Source organism: Vombatus ursinus, unplaced genomic scaffold (assembly GCF_900497805.2).
Source record: "Vombatus ursinus unplaced genomic scaffold, bare-nosed wombat genome assembly UNPS02000749.1, whole genome shotgun sequence".
Taxonomy (NCBI): Eukaryota; Metazoa; Chordata; class Mammalia; order Diprotodontia; family Vombatidae; genus Vombatus; species Vombatus ursinus.
This window is the reverse complement of record NW_020940527.1, coordinates 18906159-18934158: the sequence shown is the minus strand read 5'-3', so window position 1 is coordinate 18934158 and position 28000 is coordinate 18906159. Positions and strand designations below refer to the sequence as shown.

At 43.9% G+C, this 28000-nt stretch overlaps 1 protein-coding gene across 1 annotated transcript; it reads left to right on the top strand.

The window, feature by feature from the left end:
• Positions 1-11: 11 nt before the first annotated feature.
• NR2E3 (nuclear receptor subfamily 2 group E member 3) lies at positions 12-27994 on the top strand. Its single transcript, XM_027857102.1, has 8 exons — positions 12-69; positions 6116-6242; positions 6654-6757; positions 7023-7289; positions 12336-12517; positions 18677-18917; positions 26957-27062; positions 27862-27994. Exons 1-8 carry the CDS (start codon positions 12-14, stop codon positions 27992-27994), a joined length of 1218 nt encoding a protein of 405 aa, XP_027712903.1.
• Positions 27995-28000: the final 6 nt, after the last annotated feature.

The following is a 28000-nucleotide window of genomic DNA, read 5'->3' as shown; positions in this document are numbered from 1 at the left end:
AGAGCTCAAGGATGTCTGCTTCCCCCAGTGATCCCTCCACACCCACTGATCGGGAGGACAACCAGGCAGGTAAGGGATTTGCTCATCTCTTGTCCGAGGACCCCATCCCCCTTTACTCCGTAGTCCTTGATGCCATCTTAGATGAGGGGGGTAGAATGGCAAGCAGATAGATTCAGGAGGAAGGAACACTGCAGGATGGGCAAGAATTCTTTCCAAGAATGGCTTTAGGCTAGGCTGTTGGCACAGCTCCCTACAGAAAGGGCATCAAACTCAAATAGAAATGAAGAACACTAAACCATTTGTAAGAATCCCAGCAAGCTGCATATTGACTTAGAAAACCACATAGTAACATTGTCTATGTCTCTTATTATACTCTTGTTTATTTTGTTAAATATTCCCCAATTGCACTTTAATTTGGTTTGGGTTACATTTGGGAGTATTGCCGACCACATACCTGATGGACACCTCTGCTCTCCAGGCTTGTCCCAGCTCTTCTCAGACAACCAAATGTGGAGAGAGATGTCTTTTTTTTTTTTTAAAATTGAGAAACCCTCCCCCCGCTCCAGAAGTCTTAAGGAAAATCTACTTTAAAGCAGTCATAATCTAATTGTTAGTTTTTTGGGGGCTAAATGGTAGAAAATCCTCCAGAAGTCTAGAATAGAGGAGCCTCAGGTTTTTTCTGAGCACACGTGCCCAGGATACCTACTTCTGGGCACCAATGCAGGGAGCCAGACAGGTTCTTGAGTACTAGCAGGACCTGGGCTGTCTTTGAGTAACACAACCAGGATTAGTTTTTCTTCTTCTTCTCCTCCACCTCTCCCCTCACCCCCAGGTACTACTATACCCAAAGAAAAACCAGTGGCCTTTTAAAATAGTGACCAAGAAAAATGTGAATTCATTTTTGAACGAATTGGTTTTTTTTTTTTTTTTTACTGAGTTGGATTGTGTGTTTGTGTGGGTGTGTGTGGGTGTGTGTGGGTGGGTGGGTAGGTATGGGTGGTGGTGTTTTTTCAGTTTGACCCATGATTTCTTCAGTGTTGGGAATTCCAGTTGGTACAGAAACACCCTTTATCAATACCGGAGAACTCATCTACAATTTGCTGTCTCAGAGAGTTGTCCCTGGGGCAATAAGTTAAGAGATTTGCCAAGGATCACACAGCTAGTATGTGTTTGACCCTAGTCCTTCCCTACTCAAAAGCTAGCCTTTTCTTCCCCTGTGCCATAATAGCTCTTGACTGGAACATGACTGATGATCATTTAGAACTGGACTGATCCGTCTAGGCCAGAGATATCTCATTGACTCATGCCGGTGGATCTCAGAACCACATGTCACATCTATTAACTTCCTCAGGGACTGTGTCCTTTAACAGGTCCCTCTGGGCCTGGAGAGCAGACAGCAAGGTCATTCCTGTTCCTGAAGGAGAAAACATAGAAAGTTTGGGAGAACAGTCCCGTTTGACCCATAGGGACGTGTGATGTTAAAGCCAGCGGATGGTAACAGTAAGAATAATTGCTTGTATAAACCCTGAAAACTAAAATATGACAGTGAGAAGGACTTTCACCACCAAGTGGGAGGCCTGGAGGTGGGCAGTAATAGGATCTGGCTTGGGGTCCTGGGTTCTAGCAGCACTTTCAAGACTCCAATTGAGGAAGAGGGACAAGGAGGGCCCTGTAGCAAGAAGGGAAGAGAGGATGTGGCTAAATCAAATGCTTTTTGTGCTTCTCTAAGGATGTGGGCACTGAAAACTGAATGCCAACCCCTTTCTGTAGGCCTTGTCCTGTGAACGTGAAGGAAGCAGGGGCTACTTTCTAACTAGGGGCAGACTGAGACTGAGGGGGTATGTGTGGATTTTGGGTCTTTCATGCCCCCTCTCCCTCAAATCTGTACTACCAGAGAGCAAGGAGCAGTGCCTGTGTATGCTCCTCTTCCCCATACACACTCCCAGTTGGGGAAAAGGAGAGAAAAGTTGTCTACTTTCTAGATTTATGGAGAGGCGGGGGCATGTGTATGTTGGGGATGATGGAGTGGGGGGTGGGGGGATGGGAGAGGGGTAGGAGGTAGCAGGGTGCAGGGTAGGAGGGTCAACTCTGCCAGGGGGAAGCCATCGTGCCCCTTACCAGTTGGGGAGCGGGGAGGAAGGGTGTACCTTCTGAGTCCCAATTTCTTTATCTTTAAAATGAGGACGTTAGGAAGATATCATTGGGCTCAAATGAAAGAGAGTGTGTATGTGATCGACTTTGTTAACGAATGACCGAGATTATTACTGACGTCATCACCACAGAATTTCGGAGTCAGAAGGCCATGTAGTTCTCTCTAATAATAATAGCTGGCAATTATACATCCCTTTAAGGTTTGTAAAGTGTTGGGCATCTGCTGTCTCACTTGATCCTCACACCAATCCTTGGTGGCAAGTGTTTTCATCATACCCATTTTACAGATGAGTCTCCCTCATTAGATTGGGTGCTCCCCAAGAACAAGGACTGTCTTTTGCCTTTCTCTGTAGCCCTAGCTTTTAGCACAGTGCCTGGTATACCATAAGTATTTAATAAATGCTTATTGCCTAAGGTAGACAGAGGTTAAATGACTTGCCCAGGGTCACACAACTAGTAAGTGTCTAAATCAGGATTTGAACTCAAGTCTTTCTGACTCCAAATTCAGAACTCTATTGTCAATGTACCACCTCACTGCCTCTCTGCCATCCTCGACCCATGGTCATCCAAACTTTGCCTACAGACCACAGGTGAGGAGGAACCCCCGACCCCCTGAAGCTAGCCATTTCTTTTTTGGAGAATCTTAATTCTTGGGAAATTTTTCCTGACCTCAAGATGAAATTCACTTCTTCCCAGCTACTATCCATTGCTCATAGTTCTGCCTTCTGGGGACAAATGGAAAAGTGTCTTCCTGGGTTTTCAGTGGAAAGAAAGCTGCTACTGGTGTGGACTAACTGTGGTCAGCTGTCCTTGCTTCCATCATTAAATTCTTGGGAAAGGGCTCCCGCTGCCTTGAGCCAGTGATTGGAACCCATGAACCAATGCTTGATAAAGCATCAGACCCTCTAGCACAGGGATGGGGAACCGATTTGTTCTGGGAAGTTTGTATTCAGTCAAAGGGCCATACTTGAGGACCTACAGGGCCATACATGGCCTCCAGGCTGCAGGTTCCCACCCCTAGTGTAGAACATGTAACACAAGCATGCTCCTTAGTGTGAGTGCATGTGTGTGTGTATGCCTGTGTATTGGGGGGGGGAGGGTTACTCACAGCAGGTATGCGTGCAGTGCCTCCTGGGTCCATTGCTGTAGAAAGATCTCTGAGGATGGCACGTAGAGGCCCCAATCACAGGAACTGTCCTGATGAAATATTCCAAACCACCTGGCCTTGCTTAGTCTCTGGTAAGCTCCTACTGTGGGACTGTTCTAGGATTTAACCTCTGACACTTAGTATTTGTATGACCCTGGGCAAGTCACTTGGTCGCTATCTACCTCAGTTTCCTCCATTGTAAAATAATAGCACTTATATCTCAGGTTATTGTGAGTGTCAAATGAGATAATATTTGCAAAGCCCTTAGCACAGCTCCTGGTCATAGTAGGTGCTTAGTAAATGTTTGTTCTCCACTCCCACCCCCCTTCTCCTCTTCTTCGGCTGTGGTCAAGTAGTTACAGTTCATGAATCAACTCCAATACTTCAGTGGATTTCCTGTCTCACCATAGGGTGCACCCTCTTTGCTGGTACAGATTGCAACCTACCTACCCCTTCTCATTCAGTGCAATTTTGACCCCTGTGCTGTTGCAAATATTTCACAGAGGATCTGTCCTACACCCTGGAGGCCTTCCTCCAGGTCAGGGGTTTTAACCTGGGGGTCTGTGAACTGGTTTGTTTTTTAAAATTTGATAACTTTATACTCCTGTGCAGTCTATTTTATGTATTTAAAAGCATTATTTCAAGAAGGGACCCATGGGCTTCACCAGAATGGCTGCCAGAGGGGTTCATGACATTATAAAGGTTAAGAACCCCTGGCCCAGGCCCTTTACCACTCTATGCATACCAGAATGACTGTCGGGCTGCCCATCTGTTATCTCGCATTCTTGCTACATGACTGGCCCATTTTTTTCAGATCATACATTTATTGTTTTAAAAAATTCAATTCACAAGTATTTGTTAATCTTTTACTCTGCACAAATTTTTGTGCTAGGCAGAGAGAGTGTAAAAATTTTTAAAAATTAAAATTAAAAAAATTCATAAGTTGCAGTTTTTAGAGACTTTATGATGTGTAGAATATGATAAAAACCCAAATATGACTGGGGGGATGGGCAAAGGCTAGAACCCGGGTGTTTCTTATGCCACTTGTAGTGGGTGAGTCATCACTGACGAGATGCTGCAGCTACTTATTCTCACGTGTTTCTGCTTTGCCCACGGAGTGACCTAAATTTTTGATCCCTCAGAGACTGGTACAACTGTGATTCAAAGCCATAGAGCATCCCTAGAATCATGGAATCATAGACACAGAGTGGGAAGGGACCTCAGAGGATATGGAATCCAACCCCTTCCTGCTCTAGATGAGAAAAGGGCCTCCCTCACCAGGTTAAGTGACTTGTCCAGAGTCACATGGGTAGTAAGCATCAGAGGCAGAATTGGAACCCAAGTCTTCTGATTGGAGAGCCAGGGCCTTCCCACTGTACCACACTGCCCCTGAGGATAATTGGCATGAAATACATTTGTGTTTGTGTGTGTGTGTGTGTGTGTGTGTGTGTGTGTGTGAGGGCGGGAATTTGGATAGTTGAAAATGAAAACACATTTTAATGTTGTCTGGCCTTATCAGTAGATACACTCTCAGAGTCATGACTAGGGAGGGGCAACAGGGCCTTTGCCACAGGGCATCAGGGATTTAGAAGGTGTTGACAGTACTTATACTTCAGCAGCCTAGAAGTAATGGAACAAACATACCATGTTAAGTAGAATAATTAGTTAAAATGAGTGAAATTATTAGTTAAGGGGCAGCTGGATGGGCAAGTGGATAGAGCACTGGCCCTGGATTTAGGAAGACCTGAGCTCAGACGTGGCCTCAGACACCTGACACTTGCTCGCTGTGTGACCCTGGGCAAGTCACTTCACCCCATTGCCTCGCCCCGCCCCCCACAAAAAAATTATATTAGTTAGAAAATTAAGTAAAAGCTGCTAGTTGGCTACTCAGCCAATGGCATTACCCTGAGTATTCCTTCCTCCTTTTGTTGCTGCCCTGATCTTTCTCCGTAGGGACCAGGGGCCCATAATCTCCCCCACAGCTGAATTTGCCAAGAATGTTTGTTTTCCTGGGCCCTGAGTACTCTGCTGGGGCTCAGCTCAGATTGGCTGGAGCTCAGATTGACTGGGTCATGAGAGCGTAGAGTGAGAGCTGGTCAGGACCTTCCTTAGATGCCATTGAGTCCAATCTCCTAATTTTACAGATGAGGAAACCAAGGCACAGAACTCTTACATGGTTTGCCCCTGAATCCCATAGCTAGTAAGTGTCTGAGGTTGGATTTGAACAGAGGTCTTCCTGACTTCGAGTCCAGGGATCTACCCTCTGTGGTACCTGGCTGCCTCTGGAAGATTCTTCTCTCCCAGTACTCCTTTTGTTGTTCAGTCATGAGTGACTCTCTGTGACGCCATTTGGGGTTTTCTTGGCAAAGAAACACTGTACTGTGACACTGTACCGATTTGCCATTTCCTTATCCCTCTCAGTTGACAGATGAAGAAACTGAGGCAAACAGGGGTAAGTGACTCGCACAGGGTCACACAGCTAGGAAGTGTCTGAGGCCAGATTAGAACTCGGGAAGAGGAATCTTCCTGACTCCAGGCCCGGCACTCTATCCACATTTCCCTAACATTGATTCCATCTACCCATATCACAGGGGAGCCAAACAGCTATACCCTGCTCATTCTGCGTGCAGTGTGACCTCCCCCACTCTCAGGCACCCCAGCTAGGATGCCGTCACCACAACGCAGCTGCCCCTGGCCCTTTCAGAGGTGGGGCTGGGCCTGATCGTGCTGTGCTCCCGGCTCTTTGCCCCAGGGCTGAGATTTTGGTGTTGCTGCTCTTCAGGATGGCGTGCTCCATCAGCGTTCCCTCCCCTGCAGGTCTGAGTCCAGGGCTCCTGTGCAGAGTGTGCGGGGACAGCAGCAGTGGAAAGCACTATGGCATCTATGCCTGCAATGGTTGCAGCGGCTTCTTCAAGAGGAGTGTGAGGAGGAAGCTCATTTACAGGTGAGAAGGCCCCTGTCCAGCGGGCTGGGAACTTCCACTCCCCATGGGTTAGCAGAGGTAGGGAATTTTCCCCTGGGAAAATGTAGGTTGTGCCAGGGAAGGCAGCACAACTCAAGGCCCTCGGTGTTGGATTCTTTGTGACCTGCCCTCTCCTTCACCACCCTGGCTGGGCAACCTGGAATCCCCCCTGAATGAAACCCCTTTCCTAACGAGCGCATACACAGACTCGCCCGCCGATTCTTCTGTGGGGAGGGGGGATGGAGACAGGGCACAGATAGGGCTCTGCTTTCTCTAACCAATCAAGCATTTTAAAGGCACCTACTATGTGCCAGGCACTGTGTAGGTCCTGGGCATACAAAGACAAGAACGAAACCACCTCCCCCCTCAAGGAGCTTACGTTTCACCCTGTAGGTGCCAGGCTGGTTCTGGGACATGCCCCGTGGACAAGGCCCACAGAAACCAGTGCCAGGCCTGCCGACTGAGGAAGTGTCTGCAGTCAGGGATGAACAAGGATGGTGAGTGGGGGAGGGGATGTGGGTCTACGAGGACCAGAGGTGAATCTGTTAGTCAGGGGGCCCAGGCATGGAGCAGGGAGCCTTGATTTGGAAAGGCTGGAGCTTCACCAGTGGAAAGTTCTGAGCTCTCTTCCTTACCGGGGGTCTATGAGTTTGTTGGGTACAGGACACTATGACTCAGCTAAATCGACTGGCCTAGGGTGATAAGATTACCCAGAAGGCTCCCAGGAGGAGAGGCCTTCACCCAGGATCTTGGCTTCCCCAGCTGTCCAGAATGAGCGCCAGCCCCGCAGCACGGCACAGGTGCGTCTGGATAGCATCGAGCTGGACTCCAACCTCAGGCCAGAGCATCTCGCAACTACTCGAGCTGGGCCCCCGCCTGCCAGTCCTATTGTGCTTGGACTTCGAGTTCCTGCATCTGCCTCTATAACCTCAGTCCCTGGTACTCGGGTTCTGACGCCTCCAGGAAACCATCGCTTCATGGCCAGTCTCATGACAGCGGAGACGTGTGCAAAGCTAGAACCAGAGGATGGTGAGTGAGTGTACCCAGCGGTTCCGAGGCCCCTTAGACAGTCTGCTGAAGTCATTTCCATGATCTTTGGTCTTCGTATGGACATAGGCAGGCCATGGGAACACAGAGCAGACATGTCCTCACCTTAGGCTGTCTCTGGGGTCGGTCCCAGACTGAACAGTGCAGGACTAGGGCCCTCACTTATTTCTTCTGGCTGCACTGAACTGTTGCATATTTTCTTTTACCTGCAGAGATGTCCAGTTCAATTTAATAAGCATTTATTAAGCACCAGCTGTATGCTTGGTCTTGGAAATATGAAAATGAACAAGATTCAGTCCCTAAACTTAGTGAACTTAGAATCCAGTAGGGCATGTAGGATATATACAGAAATATTGAACGACATCCATGTTAACCCTCTCTCCTCCAACAGTGCAGATTACAACCCACCCTTGCCTTGCAGTTTTCTCAACTCAAATATGATAAATGCATAAGGGAGGCAGGAACTAAGCAGGTAGAGATCCCTGTCCGCTCACAGACCAGGGGATATTTTGTGGAAGAGGTCACAGCTGAGCTGAGTCCTGAGAGATTTTGCCAGGCAGAAATGAGGAAGGTATAGGCAGGGGTGGGTATTTGTTCTTTGAAGTTTGTATTCAGTCAAAGGGCCGAACTCGAGGACCTAGAAGGCCACATATGGCCTCCAGGCCACAGGTTTCCCACCCCTGAAAAGGGATGGCTAAAGTCTAGGAGATGGGCCAAAGCAGGAAAGGGTGGAAGAAGCTGGGAGATGGTAAGTCATTCAGTTTGGCAAGATCATAGGGTACATAAAGGGAGTCTTGTGAACAAAGACTGAGAAGGTAGATTGGAGGCAGTTTGCAGAAAGCCTTGAATGTTGAGTTAGTGATTTCCCTTGGGAACCACTGATGGCTTTGATTATGTCAGTCTCCTGTTCAAAGACCGTGTGTTGGGAAGATTTCTCCGGTACCTGTGTGAAGAACAGTATAGACGGGAGAGTAATGTTGGCCACGGCACTTAATCTACTAGGCCTCCTTCAGTTTCCTCTACTGTAAAGTGAGGGGGTTGGAGGAGATGGCCTCTGAGTTCTCTTCCAGTTCCATCTATGATCAAACTATGATGGCGGCGGTGGTGGTGCTGGGAGTGGAAAGGCAGGAGTGGATGGGAGAGAAACTAGGGAGGGGAAATCAATTGGATGTGTGACACAGGACCAAAGGTGGGAGTGAGCAGAGAGGGCGTTTGTGAATCCTAAGCAAGGTCTGAAGAAAATGGCTTCCTCTCATTCTATCCACCCAGGGGCTTTTAGCCTTCCCTGCAAAACGGGAGACTTGAGGAAGGCTTTGACAGATTTGATCTTATCTGTGTAATCTTAACCAATGTAAGCCTTCTTATTCCAGGAAATTCTTATTCTTGTCTTTCCAAGAATCCTTCCTTGATAGAGAATCTACTCAGTCAACTGGAGATCTTGCCTTGAGTCTTTTAATATTTCATGGATTCCAGGGCTGTCTATTCTTCCCTTACTCTTTTTTACTTTTTTATTTTTTTATTTTTTTATTTTTAGGCAGTTGCGGTTTAGTGACTTGCCCAGGGTCACACAGCTAGTAAGTGTCAAGTGTTTGGTCTGAGGCCAGATTTGAACTCAGGTCCTCCTAACTCCAGGGCCGGTGCTCTATTCACTGCACCACCTAGCTGCCCCCCCTTCCCTTACTCTTGCTGCATGGTTAGCTCACCTCCTCTTCTGGTTAGTACTTCTTCTTAATGTCTTTTATTGACACTGCTTGTGCACTATTCACCACTGGCAGTATGTGCCAGCCTATTTACATCTCTCCATCTTGTATCTCTCCATTTGCCTTTGCCTGGGAGGCAGTGGAGAGGGGACCCAAGTTTAAATCCCAACTCTGCTTACCTGCTAGTAATAGTAGTTGTAGCTAACATTTATGCTGCAGCTTAAGGCTTGCAAAGTGCTATCTATCTAATCTATCCATACACACACACACACACACACACACACACACATTTTTTTTTCTCTTTTGGTCCTCACAATAATCCTGTGAGGTAGATACTAATATTATATAAGCTGAAAAGAATATATGAAGCTGAGAAAGGTTTCCAGGGACATAACATAGTGAGTGTCTGAATAGAAACGCATTTATCAAGCGCTTACTCTGTACCAAGTACTGTGTTAAGCCTGGGGATACAATTACAAAATCAAAGAGAGTTCCTGCCCTCAAGGAACTTACATTCTAGAGACAAGGCACGTTGGAGATTGGCATTTTGGTTTGGAAAGTTACTGGGATGGGGAGGGAAGCCATTGGAGAGTAGATTGGCATGCCCTTGTTCCAGAACTGGAAAGTGTAGGGGCAGGGGCAGGAAGAGGGGAGAGAACGCATTCACTTGGGTGTCAAGGCTGCTAAAGAAAGAACAAATATCTTGTACAGGTAGGACAGGTAGGTACGTGTGTATGTTGGGGGGAGGGGTACAAATGAAGTAGAACATGGCTGGAACCAGGGTTAGATATAGGGGGTGACAGATACAATCAACAAAAAGGGCAGTGGGGCCCCAGGGCAGGAATTCTAGGCGTGAAAGGTTAAGTCTTTTAGGAAGAGGAGAGGTGAATCTTGAACCCAGGTCTTTCTGATTCTAGGTCAGGGGACCTTAAATAAATCATTGCATGAATAAAGCTGTTTCTTATTCCTACCTTCTCACGTTAGTAACATCCCTAGCAGTAGTTTGTATATATTTCATCTTTACTTATCTGTTGTTTTCTCCCATGAAGGCAGGGACCATTTCATTTTTGCCCTTGTATTACTAGTGCCACGTACAGTGACTGGCACATAGTAGGTGCTTAATAGATTCTTGTATTCTAATTGAATTTAACCTTGCTGGCCCCATGTTTCCTTGTCTACCAAACTGAGCAGTGGAGTGGACCACATGCCTCCTTGTCTTAGTGAAGTTTGGGATGAGACTGGGATCACAAGGCACAGTACAGGGAAACCTGGGGAACAAACACATCGAGAGAGGCATCAGAGTCAAAGTAAAGCCAAGCAGTGTGGTGCGTGTGTGTGTGTGTGTGTGTGTGTGTGTGTGTGTGTGACAGGAAAAAGATGAAGTCAGGGAGGATGAAAGCAGGCCCCCTGGGTCTCCAGGTGGAATTAGGTACCCCAGACCAAGTTGACTCTGGGAATGGGAGCTTCTCCATTGGTTTCTTCCTTTAGCAGGGGTTGGAGGGAGGCTGCTGAAGTCATGGCACCTCCCCCGTCCCTTCCAGCTCTAGGTCTCTGACTCTAGGACCCATTGTATTTAGCACAACAGAGTAAAACTCAGACTTAAAAGCCCATATACCTCTAGAAGCAAGTTGCCCAGGCTTAGGGTAAGGTAACAAGCATTTATTATGCACCTACTGTGTGCTAGGCTCTTTGCTAATCACCTTATGAATATTGTTTAAATTAAAATTACTCAAGGTGCTTTAGTTGGTTAGTAGACATGATTTTTTTTCAGCAATCCTCTGTCAAAACCGCTGATAAAGCATAAAGCCAAGAACTATATCACCTCTTGCCTCTGTCACGGAGGACATCCTACATGAAGACTGCGTAGCGTAGAGTGATTCTCTAAGGACTTCAGGGTCCCCGATACTGTTGGTTGGAGGTGATGTACTGATTAAAACAGACCCTAGAACACCCAAGGGCCTCTACAGTGAGATCCATGGTCGTTCTAGAGGAATCGAGGTGGCAATTGTATGAGTTGCCAAATGTCTGAAAAATACTTACGACATGCTGTTGGATGTTAATCAGTCTATTAGCCTAATTAGCCTTGGGCAGATAGGCCAGATGGATGAAGGAAGGAAAAAAGTAAGGAAACTCGAGTCTATTAAGCATCTACTATGTGCCAGACACTGTACCCTAGTACAGTAGTACTTTACAAGTATTATCCCATTTGAATCAATAACTCCCAAGAACAATGAGCTAGGGCCGGAATTTAGTAGGAGGAGGGCATGCTGGATTATAATTTGTAAATTTCAGAGTGCTTTCAATGATCACAAGCTACCTCCTGCTGCCAAAGAACATTTGTAAAATGATGGCATTCTTCTGGTGATGTGATAATAACAGCTACCATTTATATCAGCACTTTAAGGTTTGCAAAGGGCTCCACATTTACTATCCCATTTGATCCTTACTCTGAGGTAGATGCTATTATTATCCTGATTTTACAGATGAGGAAACTGAGGAGGAGGAGAGAGCTAGTAAGTATCTGAGGTAGTATTTGAACTCAGGTCTTCCTGATTCAGAGCCAGCATTCTATTCACTATGCACCTAGCTAACTCAAGGCTATCAATCTTGGACCACCACCATTTCAGACGAATACAAACTGAAGGTTACTCAAAGGGCAATGAAGAGATACATGGTAGATGCAAGCTGCTGTTCAGTTGTGTCTGACTCCTCGTGTCCCAATTTTGGGTTTTCTTGGCAAAAATACTGGAGTAGTTTGCTATTTCCTTCTCCCGTTCATTTTACAGATGAGGAAACAGAGGCAAATGGGTTTAAGTGACTTGCCCAAGGTCACTCAGCTACTAAAAAGTCTCAAACTGGATTTGAACTTGGGAAGATGAGTCTATCCATTCACTCTATCCACTGTGCCACCCAGCTGCCCCTAGGTTGTAGCAAATTATCAGCTTAGTGTAGCATAAGTACCTACCTGTAGGTTACAAAGATCAGTGTTGTCTAGATTTTTAAAAAAGATTCATTTATAGGTATACACATTAATTATGTCTTCTGTATTGCCTTCAGGTGGCTGTCTCCTAATCTATCCCTAGCCTGAGCTCTGGGACACGGTGGGGTGGGGGAGGGTAAAGAGGGCATTTTTAACAGGGGAGAGTTGAATGGTACTTTTAACTGAAATTGGGGAGGCAGGAGGAGAGAAGGTTTTAGAGAGTTTAATTATGGACGTGATGAGCTTGGGATACCAGTGGAACATCTAGTTAGAGCTGCCCAGCAAGAAGGGGATTGTAGGATTAAGGCCACAGGCCAAGCACCATCTAGCTGCCTTTTCTCCACGCAGTTGATGAGAATGTGGATGTCACAAGCAATGAGCCAGAGCGCCCCTTGACTGATGACCAGCAGGGCTCATACCCTTCTACCAGCTCTGAGAGTGTCTACGAGACGTCTGCACGCCTGCTCTTCATGGCTGTGAAGTGGGCAAAAAACCTCCCTGTGTTCTCTAACCTGCCCTTCAGAGACCAGGTAATTCTAAAGCCACACCTATTCTACCAGAAGCCCCACCTATTTTCCCTAAGCCCTGCCTGCTCCACAGGAAACACCACCCCCTTCTTCAGTCATCCTACCATCACCCAATCCAGCTCCCCATCAATATTTTAGAGGATTTGTATTGTTACGATCTGGATTAGCATCCTGAGTCAAGTTCCATAGAGAAAACTAGGGCAGAGGGGCTGGGGCTTTGTTCTCCTCAAGGCTGGGAGACCACTTAAAAGAAGCCATTGTCATATCCCAGGTCCAGTAAACCAATGCACCAAAGTTTAGTCACGAAAATACTATCCCAGTGTGTGCTTTCTCCCCATCAGCCAATGGATGCCCTCCGGCTGAGCCCCTTTCCAGTTGAGCCTCCCCCCCTCCCCAAGTGCAAAAACTCTTGGTTATGAGTTATATGGCTAGGGGAGGATGTGTGCACATCATTGGGTCAAAGAGAGTCAGGGCGGCACACTTCAGGGAAGACGTAAGAGTGTGTCTACTGCAGGCTAGCATTGTCCCAAAGTTGCGTGTTAGCGACTGTGTGTGTACCTCTTGAGGAAGAGACAACCCCAGAGTTTAAGTGAGATGGCAGAGAAGGGTACATCTTTTAGGCACTTGATAGGTGTCAGAGATGTTATCAGTCAGGGAGAGCAATGCCCCTGAGCTCTGTGTCAGACAGCAGCCAGTGTCTATCAAGGTATGCACCGTGATTTTAGGGACAGTGATCCCTGCGAAGAATCCAAAGATCCTGAGGTTACTTAATATTAACTGGCAGGCAGAAGGGTGAATAAAGAAGGGGGCATAGAGAGAACAATCCCCAGAAAAAGCTTAGATTTCTGGATTTCAATCAAGTCAGAAAGGAATACAGCCTCTGAGAACCACCAAATCTAAGAGCTGGAAGGGGCCTTGGAGACCATCAGGGGTGGACCTGCAGCCTCAAGGCCATGTGTAGCCTTCTAGATCCTTGGGTGCAGTCTTTTGACTGAGTCCAAGTTTTACAGAACAAATCCTTTTAATAAGGGGATTTGTTCTGTAAAGTTTGGATTCAGTCAAAGGGCCGCACTTGAGGACCTAGAGGGTCACATGTGGCTTCAAGGCCGCAGGTTCCCCACCCATGGTTCAACTCACAAGTGGCCAAGACTGCCTTCTAGAACATCTCCAAGTGTTTGTCCAGACTCTGCCTGAAGACCCTAGAAGATGGGAATCTCACCATCTCCCACTCCCTTTTGGGATAGAGCTAATTGTTAGGAAGTGTCTTCCAAGTATCAAACCTGAATCTGTTGCTTGGATTTCCACCATTGTTTCTGGTTCTGCCCCCTGGGGCCAAGGAAAAGTCCAGTCCCTCTTCCACACAAGGCCCCTTCAGATATTTCAAGACAGCCAGCCTATCCCCTCTCAGTCTTCTCTCCTCCCTTTCAAGTGATCTTCATATGTCATGAGCGGGCCTGTGTGTATTGTTCATTCCAATTAGAATGTGAGCTCCTTAGATCAAGGACTATCTTCTTTCTGCATTTGAATGCCTGGGCCTTAGGATACTGCTTGGCACATAGGAAGCACATAAATGATTTTTCATTCATTCAATTTAATCAATCAATTCATTCATTCATTCACATTCTTTAGTCCCATTGCCATTCTGGTCAATTTAACCCAACAATCTTCTATGTGTAAGGTACTGAGGTTACCAAGACAAGAATGAGACTGTGTCTACCCTCCCTGCCTCTGCCTCCCTCCCCCACTCTCCTGGATGTACTCTATTTGCCTGTGTCTTTCCTAAAATGTGGTGCCCAGAACTGAAACAGGCTCCATGTGCTCTGATCAGAGCAGGACATGGCAGAATGATGATCTCCCTTGTTCTGGACGCTTTGCCTCTCTTCATACACGCTAGGGTAGCATTGGCTGCCCTCAGATAGAGCTTGCAGTCCACTAACACCCCCAGATCTTTTTCTCATGGGAATTGTTGTCTAGCCACATCTCCAATATCCAATTCTCCTTCATATTTTGTCTTCCCCTGTTTGAATGTAAGCACCTTGAGAGTAGGAACCATTTTGGTTTTCTTATTTTTGTATCCCCAGCACTTGCCACAGGGTAGTAAGCATTTAATAAATGATTGCTCTGTTTACCTATGTGTCTGTCCATCTATCTATGTATCTATCCATCCATCCATCTGTCCATCTTCCATCCCTGTCTAGCTTTCCATCTCTTTATCATCCATCTCTCCTATATTTATGAGTTTAATTTTTGTAATAAAAATATAGGATTTTACATTCATCTCAATCACATTTTGTTTTTTGTTTTTTGTTTTTCTTTTTGGTGAGGCCATCAGGGATTAGTGGCTTGCCCAGGGTCACATAGCTAGTAAGTGTTAAGTGTCTGAGGCTGCATTTGAACCCAGGTCCTCCTGACTCCAAGGCTGGAGCTCTATCCACTGCATTACCTAGCTGCCCCTGCTTTCATATTTAATGTTAGACTTTGGTTCAAATCTTGCCTCTGACACAGCCTGGTTGTGTGGCCCTGGGCAAGTCACTCACCTCTCAGTGCTCTGAGCAATGCTCTACAACCTTAAGTTGCAAAGAAGATGTCAGTCTGAACTGATTGAGGGAATGTCCTCGCCAGGCACTCCCTATCCCAATGAAATAGCAGCTCCAGGCCCTATCCCTAAATTTTATATGATTACTCTGTAGTCTTGCCCCACGTTCTGGCCCCAGTTAAAACGATCGCCTTCTGGTGAGTTACTGCTGTTTCTCACTGACCACACACACACACACACACACACACAGAGCCACATTCAGTCCCAGGCATTAGAGGAACAAAAAATAGGAGCCTGGGGATGGGTGGGGGAGCGGAGGAGTGCATTCTGCAGGAGCAGCTCTGGAGCCCCTGCTGGTGCCGGCCTTGGGTTTTTCCAGCCTCTAGGCTGAAGGCAGAGGACAAGGGAGGGTTATTTTTTTTAACCTGTGATTTCATTGGTACAAGAAGTTCTTGGTGAAGAACCTCTCCCTCTACCAGTGCAATTAAGAGGAGGTGACTAGAACCCGGAGTCAGGTTAGGCCAATACATGTGATGAATTGTGAGATGCCAAACAGAAAAAGGGGTGTACAATCTCCGAATTGAAAGAGACCTTAGATGTCATTAAATTCAACTTCATAGCAGTTTGATCTCTTCACAGTACTTGACCTCAAAAAAAAAAAAAAGAAAAGAAAAAAAAAGTAAAAACTTGACCTCCCTGACTTGCAGACTTTCAGTGGTGGGGAGCTCATTACCTTATGAGGCCACCATTTTTAGTTAACTGTTAGAAAATTCTTCCTTACATTTAGCTGTAAGTGCTCCCCTTCTCTGTCAGCAATACAAGTAGTAGAATGTAAGCACCTTGAAGGCAGGGAAAATGTCTTTAAAAAAAACTACATTGGGGCAGTGAGGTTACACAGTGGATAAAGCACCAGCCCTGGAGTCAGAAAGACCTGAGTTCAAATATGACCTTAGACACTTGATAGTAGGTGTGTGACCCTAGGCAAGTCACTTAATCCCAACTGCCTCACAAAACAAAATACAAAAACAAAACAAAACCCTGTGCATCCCCAGTGCCTACCACAGGTGCCTGGCACATAGTAGGTGCTTAATATTTACTGAATTGAATTGCTGAAAATGTTTTAGTCTTATTTCTTCAAACTATTCAATTCAACAAACAATTATTTTTCCTCATTGTCAGTAGCAGAGAAACTCAAAGTCCTTTCCTTTTCATGGGCAGGCTCATTTTATAGGAGGTAGGAGAGGAATTGTGAGATTTTGTTTCTGGACTGCAAAGGTCCAGGGAGAAGAGAAATCTTGGTGGGAGTAAATAGGTAGTGGAATTAGCCAAGAGGTCTACACCACTGGTGAGACTGAGTTATGACCACAGGCGGCTACACCTGCCTTTTTGCTTGATCTCACTGGACTGCCTGGTGTGGTTGGCAGGTGCTGCGAAGCATCTAGCCCAGGGCTTTAGGCACAGTGGATTTTGGTCAGCTTCCCAGGCATTCTAGCTCCTCCTCGAAAGTGAATGGGGAAAAAAAAAAGTAAAATAAATAAATAAATAAAAAAGAAAAGAAAGTGAATGGGGAAGGGGGTGGATTGCCTATGCTCCCCACCCTTCCCTCTGGGGGATTTCTCCTTTCCCAGATCAATCAACATTTTAAAATCTTCTCTAATCACTGAACACTGATTCAAAACCCAGATGCTCCCATACTTCCAGGCTCTGAGCCTATTTGGCATGCGAAAGTTCAAGATTTTCCACAGTGGACAGTGTCATGGATTCAGGAAGACCCGAGTTCAAATCTTGCCTCAGTCACTCATTAGTCGGGTGACCCTGAGCAAATCACTTAAACTTTCTTAGTTTCCTTATCTATAAAATAAGGATAGTAATAGCACCTACTTCAAACGGTTGTTGTCAGAATCAAATGAGATAATATAGGTAAAGAACTTTGCTAACCTTAAAGTGACACATAAATGCTATTTATTATTATTTTTATTGTTATTATTATTTCCCCCTTTTCCCCCATTGGCTGTGCTAAATGCTGAAGATACAAAAAGAGGCAAAAGACAGTCCCTGCTCTCAAGGAACTTAAAATCTAATGGGGAGACAACATGCAAACAAACAGGTACAGAGAAAACTATATACAAGATGAATAGGAAATAATTAGCAGTGGGAAGGCACTAGAATGGAGAGGTTGGGGAATTGTTGTTTAGGGTAGGGGTAAGCAACTAGGTGGCACCATGGTGCATAGAGCAAGGGGCCTGCAGTCAGGAAGACTCGTCTTCATTAGTTCAAATCCTCAGACACTCACTAGCTGTGTGACCCTGGGCAAGTCACTTAATCCCGTTTGCCTCAGTTTCCTCATCTGTAAAATGAGGAGTTGAACAAAAAGGCTTCTGAGATTCCTCGGAGTGATAAATCCATGATCATGTCTGTAACTCTGGACGCTGTGCCTGTCTTGTGTAGAGTAATATCATGTTAGCTTCTTTGGCTGCCCTGTCCCACTGCTGAATGACGCTGAGCTTATAGTGTGCCTAAAAACCTTAGATCACCCATCTCCTCTCCTCTTCTCTTGCACTGAGCCCATCGCCAAGAGGCGATGGTTGGCAGTTGGGTAACGAGCTTCATCCTTGGTCCTTGGGAATCATGGCTTATCATCGCATTGCTGAACAACTACAGCGACATAGTTGTTACTGTACAAATCGTTCTCCTGATCTGCCCGGTGCAGTTTGCAAATGTTCATGCACTTTGCCCCAAGTTTCCCTAGATGTTTTTCAAACAAATGGCTGTATAGTCCCCACCCCATTCTATACTTGTGAAGTTAATTTTTTTTTAACCCAAGCAACCGATTTTACATGTATCCCCCTCAAATTTAATCTCATCTGATTTGTCTCCTCATTTAACCCCATCAGGATCTATTTGAATCCTGATTTTGTCATCCAGTACCTCAGCTATCCCTCAGCTCGGTGTCACCTGTAAGTTTGATAAACATGGTATCTATCCATGCCTTTATCCAAATCACTAGTAAAAATGTGAACGGCACAGGGTCATTCACAGATCCCTGGGGCACTCCTCTGGAGACCTCCTTCAAAAGCAGAGATCACTCTTAATTGTTCATCTAGTTCAGAAAACACCTGGCGCTACGCCATCCTCTGCTCTTCATCTCATCCACAAGAACAGCACAAGAGACTGTCGATTCGCTTAGCACCCCCTGGTCTACCATTTTACTAACTCTGTCAAAAATGAAAATGAGTTCAGTGTGGCAGGACCTGTTCTTGATGAAGCCGTGCATCACGGCTTCCTTTGCAGAAGGTCACTGGCCATTTCTTTATCTCAAGGTCATTTTCAGCCAACTAGGGAACCTCCTGATTTCTGGCTTTTCTACTGAAATTACTCCTTAATCATTATCTCACCTCTTTCCTTCCTAGTCTACCTCCTCCCCCACCCCCTCTCTGAAAGGGCACAAAGACAAAGCCTGGGTGACAGGTGTGCCCTGGGGGCCAGGCAGAGGGAGGATGTGACCTCACAGTTCCCCAGGCAATGGTCGGGCAGCCTAAAGTGGGTCTATCACCTCAACAGCTGATTCTGCCTCAGACTGCTTCTGTCTTTTCTGGAATCTCTCAGTAATGCTTCCCATTCCATAGGTGATTTTGCTGGAAGAGGCCTGGAGTGAGCTGTTCCTTCTGTGTGCCATCCAATGGTCTTTGCCCCTGGAGAGCTGTCCACTGCTGTCTGTGCCAGACCCAACCCTTGGCATTCAGGGAAAACTCATGAATGCTGCAATAGAGACTCAGATCCTGCAGGAAACCATTGCTCGATTTAAATCACTCACAGTGGACCCCACTGAGTTTGCATGCATGAAGGCTCTTGTCCTCTTCAAACCAGGTAGGCAGGAACCAAACTTGGATATTGAAAAATCAGGTGAAGGCCAGAGGGTTCTCTCAAGACCTTCTTAATGGAACTGGGCACCCTCCCAGAGGCTGGGGTACCTTTGTCACCTTCCTCATGTATTACCCAGGCCATGAACCTGGGCACTATGAAAGAATATCTCTTATCTCCCTCCCCACAGCTGCTGTATCCTGCTCTAACACTGCCCGTAGACCTATAGGCATCAAGAAGTCTCCCCATCACCAGCAGGCCATACCCCTCCCATGTCCTCTTATGGGTCTGTGTTCCAATCTAAGCACCTCCCCCCTTCTTCCCTACCAACAGATTCTGTTAGGGCAATGTAGGTACAAGGGGCCCCCTCTGATATGTTGATTGGCTTCAGTTGGGCATAGAGGTATGTGTGTCTGTGTGTGTGTGGCTTCTTTTCCTTTATTTTTCTTTTTCTTTAGGCAATTGAGGTTAAGTGACTTGCCCAGGGTCACACAGCTAGTAAGTGTCAAATTGCTGGTCTGAGGCTGGATTTGAACTCAGGTCCTCCTGACTTCAGGGCACGTGCTCTATCCACTGCGCCCAGGGGCTAAGTAACTGCCCTAGCGTTTATGGCTTCTTGAAGTACTCCTTTCCCTGGAGCAATTTAGCTATCATCCAAAATCCCAAGCCCTGAGACAAAAAGACAACACCACTGCCACTGGATTGGAAGTACTCTGTAGTCCTTGAGACCCCTCCTGTGCTAGGTTCACAGTAGGGGTTCTTAACCTGGAGTTCATGAATCTTTCAATTTTTTTTTTAACATTTTGATAACTATTTCAATATAATTGGTTTTCTTTGTAATCCTATTCATTTTATTATATGAATTGAAAAATGTTATTCTGAGCAAAGGTCTGTAGGCTTCACTCTACTGCCAGACGGGTCCATGACACATATACAAATATTAAGAATCCATGGATTACAGGTAGATGTTTGGCCAAGTGTGGGGGGGTGGAGAGGGAGAAGAGAGAAAGGGTGTGGATTCCTGGAGAGATGAGATTCAAGTCCTAAAGTTAATAGAGGCAGAGAAAGGAGGCAGAAATGTTCGAGGGCACATAAGTTCCAGGAGCCTCCAGCAGCTACATCACAAGACATGTTCTCAGTGGTTTGGGGTTTCCATTCGACCCATAGTGACACCTTCCCTGGCCCGGATTCAAGTTTCCTGACCCCTTCTTTCTCTTCTAAACCCTTTACTTGAGGGCTGAGTTCCATAGGGTCATTTTAAGCAGGTAGACACAGTGCTAGCCATCCTTAGGCCGAAAAATCCCATGAACAGAACAAGGACTGGCTGGGGAGGGGGAAGATAGGGTGAGAGAGGAGCCTGGAAGGAGGAATTCAAAATCACCTTTTTTGCCTTGTATATGCACACTCTTCGAGTAGCATTGGGAGTCCCTTAGACCTGGGGGCCCTGAGACTACTGTCCATTTTTCCTTCCTTGTACCCTCTCTCCTCAAGAGAAAAATGCAAATTAGTCCAGATAATGCTAATGAGGACAGTTACTGTCCTCTCATTCCGCAATACCATCAGAATTATTCACATCAAGAGAGGCAGAAGGGAGCCTTAGTGTTGGGGAGTGGAAAGTGCCCTACATTTGGAGTTAGAAGATTGCAGATAAGTGAGGAGATCCCTTCTATGATTTCAAGTCACCAGGATCATAAGAGCATGGATTTAGGACTGGATAGAACCTCAGACATCATCTAGCCCATTTCCTTGTTTTCCAGGTAAGGAAACGGGCCCAGGGGCTAAGTAACCTGGCCAGGATCACACAGGTGCTCTGATTGAAAGTCCAATGTTTTTTTTTGTTTTTGTTTTCTGAGTTTATTGTTTATCTGTTATAGAAAAATGCATTTTACTTGGTAGAGAAAATATAGCCTCATTTCAAACAAGGTGTCACCTATTCATAATTTTTTCCCCTAGATTTAAAATTTATTCATTTTGAGCTTAAATACAAAAAGACAAAAAAATTTCCATGTACATAGTACAACATAAAAAAAAGATTCAATATGAATTTAGGTTGATTAAATTTAGCATGAACCATGAATTTCTATTTCACATCATTTCCTTTTTTTGAAAAACTATGTAAAAATACCATACATCATTTTCAAAGCCACCCTGTTTTTTTTCGGTGCTTCCTTCTAAGTTTTCTTTTGTTCTCTGCTGTGCACTTTAAATTTTTTTTCTCCTTCCCTCCCCACAACCACCTCACCCTAGAGAAGGCTACCATTAGACACAAATACGTGTGTATGTAAAACTGTACTATACATACTTCTATTTATTAGTTTTTTTCTCTGGAGGGGGATAGCATCTTCTTTCATGGGTCCTCTGTAGTTGATTGGAGTATTTAGAATACTTAAAATGATTTAGTCACTCAAAGTTATTCTTTGAACAATATTGCTGTTACTGTGTACAACATTCTCTTGGTTCTGTTCATTTCATTCTTCATTATTTCCTGCAAGTCTTTCCAAGTTTTTCTAAAATCAACCTGCTCATTATTTCTCATAGCACAGTAGTATTCCATCACAATCATATAACACAACTTGTTTAGCCATTCCCCAACTGATGGACATTCCCTCAATTTAAATTTTTTTTCTTTTAAACATTTTACTGATATTGTGTAAAACAAAATGTAATTGGTTCCCAATAACCTGGTTGCCCACTCAGAATTCTTCCTCTAAACAAAGAAAACAATCTGGTGGGTTTTCTATAGTATTTCCCACAGACAAAAAACAGAGGGCAAAAGATTTGGATTCTAAGTCTGGCTTCCAGTTTGTGATCTTGAGCTACTGAACCTTCTCTGTGCCTTGGTTTTCTAATTTGTAAGCTATGGTAATTGCAATGACTAGGTGATATTTAAAGCCACCTTCTGGCTCTAAATCTTATGATCCTATATACTTTGGCCTCCTACATTCCACAAAGAAAGGAAATAGACCGTCCTTGATTTTAGTGAACAGGAAGTGATACTGACAGTATCTGAGGGTGAGCTGTTCCGATAGACCACAAGTCAACATTTGAGCAGGAGAGAACCCCTGACATCCTTATCCCCACCCCCACCCCCCAAGACATTGTTAACCTATTTCGTGGAGATCCCAAAAAATAGGTGTATAGTAGGACCAATGGAAAGGAATAGAATTGGCTTTACCTCAGACACTTACTAAAAGAGCTTTCTTTTCAAGGATGCTTACAGCAGTGAGATTTGTAGTTGTAAAAAACCGGAAGCAACTGAAATGACCTACCACTAGGATGTGATTAAGCAAACAGACCCATCAATGGAATGAAACATTCTGACACAACTGAGATCACTGCTTGGGAGAAGCAGAAGGAAATAAGGAAAGACTTAGAAGAAATGATGTGTGATGAAGAAAGCAGACCCAGAAAATCTGAAGACATGGGATTGAGGAAAAAAAAATATATACACAATACATGGGTGAATGCACAAAGCAAATGGGAGGGGATACTGAGGGAGGAAGTCACTGATAAGTTAGACTAGATGCTGCAAGTAATTTTTCAAAGTGCAAATGGTTATATAAAGATAAGTTTAATTATTTTATCAATTAAAGTTAAATTAATTAAAATATTTTAAAAAGTCAATAGCTTATAGGAAGACTAGAAGATAATTTATAGAAGTCCAGGACTGAAAGCACGAAGCCCTCAGGGAAAAGGGCCTTTTCCAGAAATGATAAAAGTCAGAAAGAACAGGGAAGTCCTTGAAGTAGATAGTCACTGGGAAGTGAGGCATGACTAATTCTTCATTGGCCCATAATTTTGTGGGTGGAATTCTGTTCTCCATGGATACAGACCACCAACTCAGTGAGGCTTAATAGATAGCCTTCAAGAGTTGTAGTAGCCTGGAAATTCATCCCCCTTTAGACAACTTAATTGAAATTCTTGGAACTTAGCTCCACTGGTTCTTAGCCCATAATCAAATGAGATAACACATGCAATGGACTTTCCAAAGCTGAATGTCTAGGAAAATGCTAGCTTTGGCATTTTGGTGAAGTATATGGACCCCTTTGCAAAATAATGTTTTTAAATGCATAAAATGAAATATATAGGTTTATTAAGCAAAATAGTTATATTGAAGCAGTTTATAAAAATGCTAGTATATATGTGTATATATATAAAAATTTGTATATATATATATCTATAAATTCAAACATATATATGGTGTTAATATATATAAACACCATAGGTCCATGATCTTTCATATATATATATCTATATATCTCTCTATATAGATATATACACACACACACATATGTATATATACATATATATGTATATATACATATAGATATATATATGAAAGGTCATGGACCTATGGTGTTTAAAAAGGTCCAAGAAATGTAATTTCTGGGCAATTTAATCATTTTATTAATAATGCCAGCATTTTAACAAAAGGATGGTCATTTGGCCAGCTCTGTTAGACCAAAGACAATCATGGGGATGGGGGGGGCATAGCTTTTATGCCTTTCACCCTGCTCCCCAGGGTGGCAATCAACTCTGATTGGTTAACAATTAATGAGAGAATGAATATTACAATGAGGGGCTGGACCTGAACTTTCATTATGTCATTTTACTTCTTAAGTTACCCCCAGCCTTGCGCAATCTATCTAAAAAATTTATCCCCACCCAAACCTGAGTAGAGCGCAATGGCTGCCCCACCTGGGTGGGATCTGGCTAGAGGAAAAGGATAGCTCAACCTTCAGAGACTGAGGTCTTGAAATGAAAATAAAAGAAAAAGGAGGAAATCTGAATCTCCTCAAATCATTGGTTATTAATAATTATTTCTCTCAGACCCCAGGTTAAGAGCCACTAAGTTCTCTTCCAGCTCTGAATATATGAGCCTATTCAACAAGCATCCACAAGGTTCTAGGTGCTAAGGCACCGAGTTTCATTTTCCTCATCTGTAAAATAGGGATAATGCCTGTATTCCCTGGTACTTTTTAAACCTGAAAATGCTATAGAAATGTGAATTATGACCTTTGCTTCATAGGATTTCTGCTTAGAGTATTTGAAAGTAGAATCTAAAATTGGTCATCTGTGAAGCCTTGGGAAAATACCATTTTACTTCAGCTAGTTCCTTTTTTTTAAAGTGCCCTTTATATTAGCTTACACAATCTTCATTCCTCTGTCCTTGAGAGGCAGCGTGATGTACTTTTTGAAATGTTGAAGCAAATGATTTTAAGATGATGTAGAATTTTTCATTCTAATGAATACCATGCTTAATATGGAGTGTTCATGTCTTGTTTCTCAGTCTCTGACCTCTGTCTCTCCCTCTCCTCTCCCGCTGCTCCTTGATTACTGAACACTGAAACAGGAAAACTTTTATATAAAACCATCAGGTGCTGGTTCCAAGCACTTTATATCCTGCCTAAATAGTCAGGCATTTATTTGAATAACACTGCTCAATCTTGCTTGCTATTCCTGCCTGATCCAGAGTCCTTCTTTTTTTTATATAATAATATTTTCCCCCAATTACACATTAAAATTTAGTTTCAAATTCTATCCCTCTGTCCCTGTCTACTCTTCCCCCTCCCTGAGATGATAAGCAATCTGATATAGATTATACATGTGCAATCATGTAAAACATTTCCATATTGGTCATTTTTGTACAAAAAGACTCAAAAGAGAGAAAGAGGAAGAAAGGAAGCATGCTTCTAGTCTGTATTCAGACAATATCAGTTCTTTCTCTGGAGGCGGATAGCATGCTTAATCATGATCCTTTGGGATTGTCTTGGATCATTGTATTGCTGAGAAGAGCTAAGTCATTCACAGTTCTTCATCATACAATGTTGCTGTTACTGTGTATGATGTTCTGCTTCTGCTCACTTCACTATGCACCAGTTCATGTAAATCTTTCCAGGTTTTTCTGAAATCAGCCTGCTTGTCTTTTCTTATAGCACAACAATAGTCCATCACAATCAACCACAGCTTGTTTAGCCATTTCCCAATTGATGGGCATCTTCTTGATTTCTAATTCTTAGCCACCATGAAAAAAGCTGCTATAAATATTTTTGTACAAATAGGTCCTCCCCCCCCCTTTTTTGTAATGTCTTTGGGATATAGATCTAGCAGTGGTATTAGAGAGCCCTTCCTTTTTGTGCAGCATGTGCAAGAAATCAGTGTTTGAATACACCCAGAGAAGATGAAAAACACGTGAGCCAAGAGACAGAAGGCTGTTTCCACTTGGGGGAAACTCCGTTTTCAGAAGTCATGATCAAAATGAAGTCTTCGGAGGAGCAGGAGCCATTAACAGCAAATGACTCAGAAAATGAGACAGATGGCTCCTTTCAAGCTCTCTATGGCCAGAGTTATACTGAAGAAGGATTTTTCCCTTTTCTCTTCTCTTTTCCTCTGCTTAGCTCCTCTTCTGAAAATAAGACTCTTATCTATTTGACACTGTGGAATACACTTAGCTGAGAAGTCAGCACTTTAAAAAAAAATCCAAAATAACCTAGAATGTTGCTGGTTTCTTCTGTTCAAAATTTTGCCTAATTAGCCCCAGAAGATTATGTACTTTCCAGCTGGAAAGGACCTTAGAGACCATCTTTTGACAGTTGAAGAAACTGCCTCTTATAACTTGGCAAATATCTTTTCTTTACAAGTTCAAAATAAATTTTTCCTACTTGAGAGCTGTAGGACTTTGAGTGTGTCATTGAACCTTGGACACTCAGGCATGTGAGAAACAAGATTAATACTTATGCTGACTACCTAGGCATCTCAATGGCACAGATGGATGTATCGATGGCAAAGTCAGAAAGACCTGAGCCCGAATTCCACTGAGAACATTTTTAAGCTAAGTGACCCTGGGTAAAGTCACTCAGTTTCAGCTTCCTAATGTGTAAAACGGTAATAGCAATAGCGCTTGAAACAAGCACTAGGCTTGTTTCAAGGATCAAATGAAACCAGTAATACACGCTTTGGAAAATTTAAAATGTTATGTAAATGCTAGCTGTTTAGTTTCAGAGTTACTGAGACAGATAATTAACACTTTACATATTTTTTTGTTGTGGTTCTCGAGTCATTTCAGTCACGTCTGACTTTTTGTGACCCTATTTGGGGTTTTCTTGGCAAAGATACAGGAGTGGTTTGCCCTTTCCAGCTCATTTTTACAGATGAGAAACTGAGGCAAATAGGGTTAAATGACTTATCCAGTGTCACATAGGTACTAAGTATCTTAAGTAGGATTTGAACTCAAGAAGATGAACCTTCCTGGTTCGAATCCCAGTGCTCTATTCAGTTCGGATAAAACACTATATAAAAGCATTATATTTGTAATTATCTGAATAACCTATTATATATATATATATATTTAATTTATGGTACATTTAATGTACCAAATGATGATTTCATGATCAGGTCAACTTGTATATAATACATACTTTTGCTCCTAAACCAACAGTCACTTTAGATGGTAAAGGGCATTCAAAAGTGTACTATATAGTATTTAAATTTCCTTCCAATTTCTGGGAAGAAAAATATTCTTCCCTATCCCTGCCTTTAACACGTTTGCAAATTGTACAACTCTAGTAACAGCTAGCATTTAGACAGCGCTTTAAGGTTTGCAAAGCACTATGTAAGTAATATTTCATTTGACACTCACAACCACCTTGGGGAGAAGATGCTCTTATTATTCTCATTTTACTGATTAGGAAACTGAGACTGAAAGGTTGACTGAGTCAAGGTCACACAATTAGTAATTGTTGGAGGCAAGATTTGAACCCAGGTTTTCCTAACTTCAAGTCCAGCACTCTAACCACAGAACCGCCTAGCTGCCTCTAATTATAAGAATTATGCTGAAAGGTGTTGGGGGACATTGGAAAATGACTGCTCCTGACCCGAGTTTTTATAGCTTAATATTGCTCTGCAGAGGTAGGGTACTTGTTACGGTTTCTCCATAGTTGCTATCGATTCCATTAAGTGGGATTGTACTTGGGATGAATACTGCAGGAGACTAGAATGCAGCTTCCTCCTCCTCCTCCTCCTCACTTGATGCTTCTACTTCATAGAGACCCGGGGCCTGAAGGATCCTGAGCAGGTGGAGAATTTGCAGGACCAGTCCCAGGTGATGCTGGGTCAGCACAACAAGATGCATTATCCCAGCCAACCAGTGAGGTATGAAAGCTGGCCAGGATCCTCTCTTCTGAAAGCGACGATGTTCTCCTTTGGCTCTGGCAGCACCACTCCCACCACCTTTTCAGTCATTTTGATGGAATACAATCTCCTTGAGGGCAGGGGCCATGTTATTTTTGTTTTTGCATTTCCAAGGCCTAGCACAACGCTTAGTGAATGCTCAGTACCTGATCTTGGGACAATCGGGGTATTACCCTTCAGTGCTTGAATCAGGTCTTTTCTTGTCCACTTGCTGATTGGCGAAACGGTATGTGTCATTACAGAATATTTCTCCACAGGTCTACTGACCGTGTCCTGGGAGAAGAATGTTGTTAGGGAGAGGAGTGATCATTCTAAGCTGCTCCCTGGGACAACGGGCTTGCATCTCAGCACACATGGAAGCATTTCTAATCACGCCTAGCCTTACAGTAATTCAGCTTCACCAATCAAGCGTTTGCACTGCGACTGTTCTTGGGAAAGGACAAAGTAGCTTACTATTTGTTTTCCTCAGGAATATTCATTAATGTAGCAAGCACAGTTTTGTAAAGAAATATTTCTGTTGTTAAGTGCACACATAAAGTCCTAACACTTGAATATATTGCTCCTGCTGCTATAATTTTGTAAGTCTTCCTATACTGTGACCTCTCCAAGGTTTTGCTGATGATTTTTGGGTAATATAAACAGTATGTTTTTATTGCTGTCTTTTCCTCAGTCAAATCAAGCCCTCCACTGGAGGGAAGTGTTGCCTCCCTAAGGGTGATGCCTTTGGTAACCAATGATGCCTTTCTCTCCTCCTTTCCAGGTTTGGGAAACTGCTTTTGCTTCTACCTTCTCTGAGATTTATTTCTTCCGACCGCATTGAGCTCCTCTTTTTTCGTAGAACCATAGGAAACACACCCATGGAGAAACTCCTTTGTGATATGTTCAAAAACTGACATAAC

Bases quoted from the DNA above. Each gene is read 5' to 3' on its own strand.
- NR2E3 (XM_027857102.1), top strand. From the start codon at position 12: ATGTCTGCTTCCCCCAGTGATCCCTCCACACCCACTGATCGGGAGGAC. The intron at 6,758-7,022 runs GTGAGTGGGGGA...TGGCTTCCCCAG, and splicing joins GTCAGGGATGAACAAGGATG to CTGTCCAGAATGAGCGCCAG. The intron at 27,063-27,861 runs GTATGAAAGCTG...CCTCCTTTCCAG, and splicing joins TATCCCAGCCAACCAGTGAG to GTTTGGGAAACTGCTTTTGC.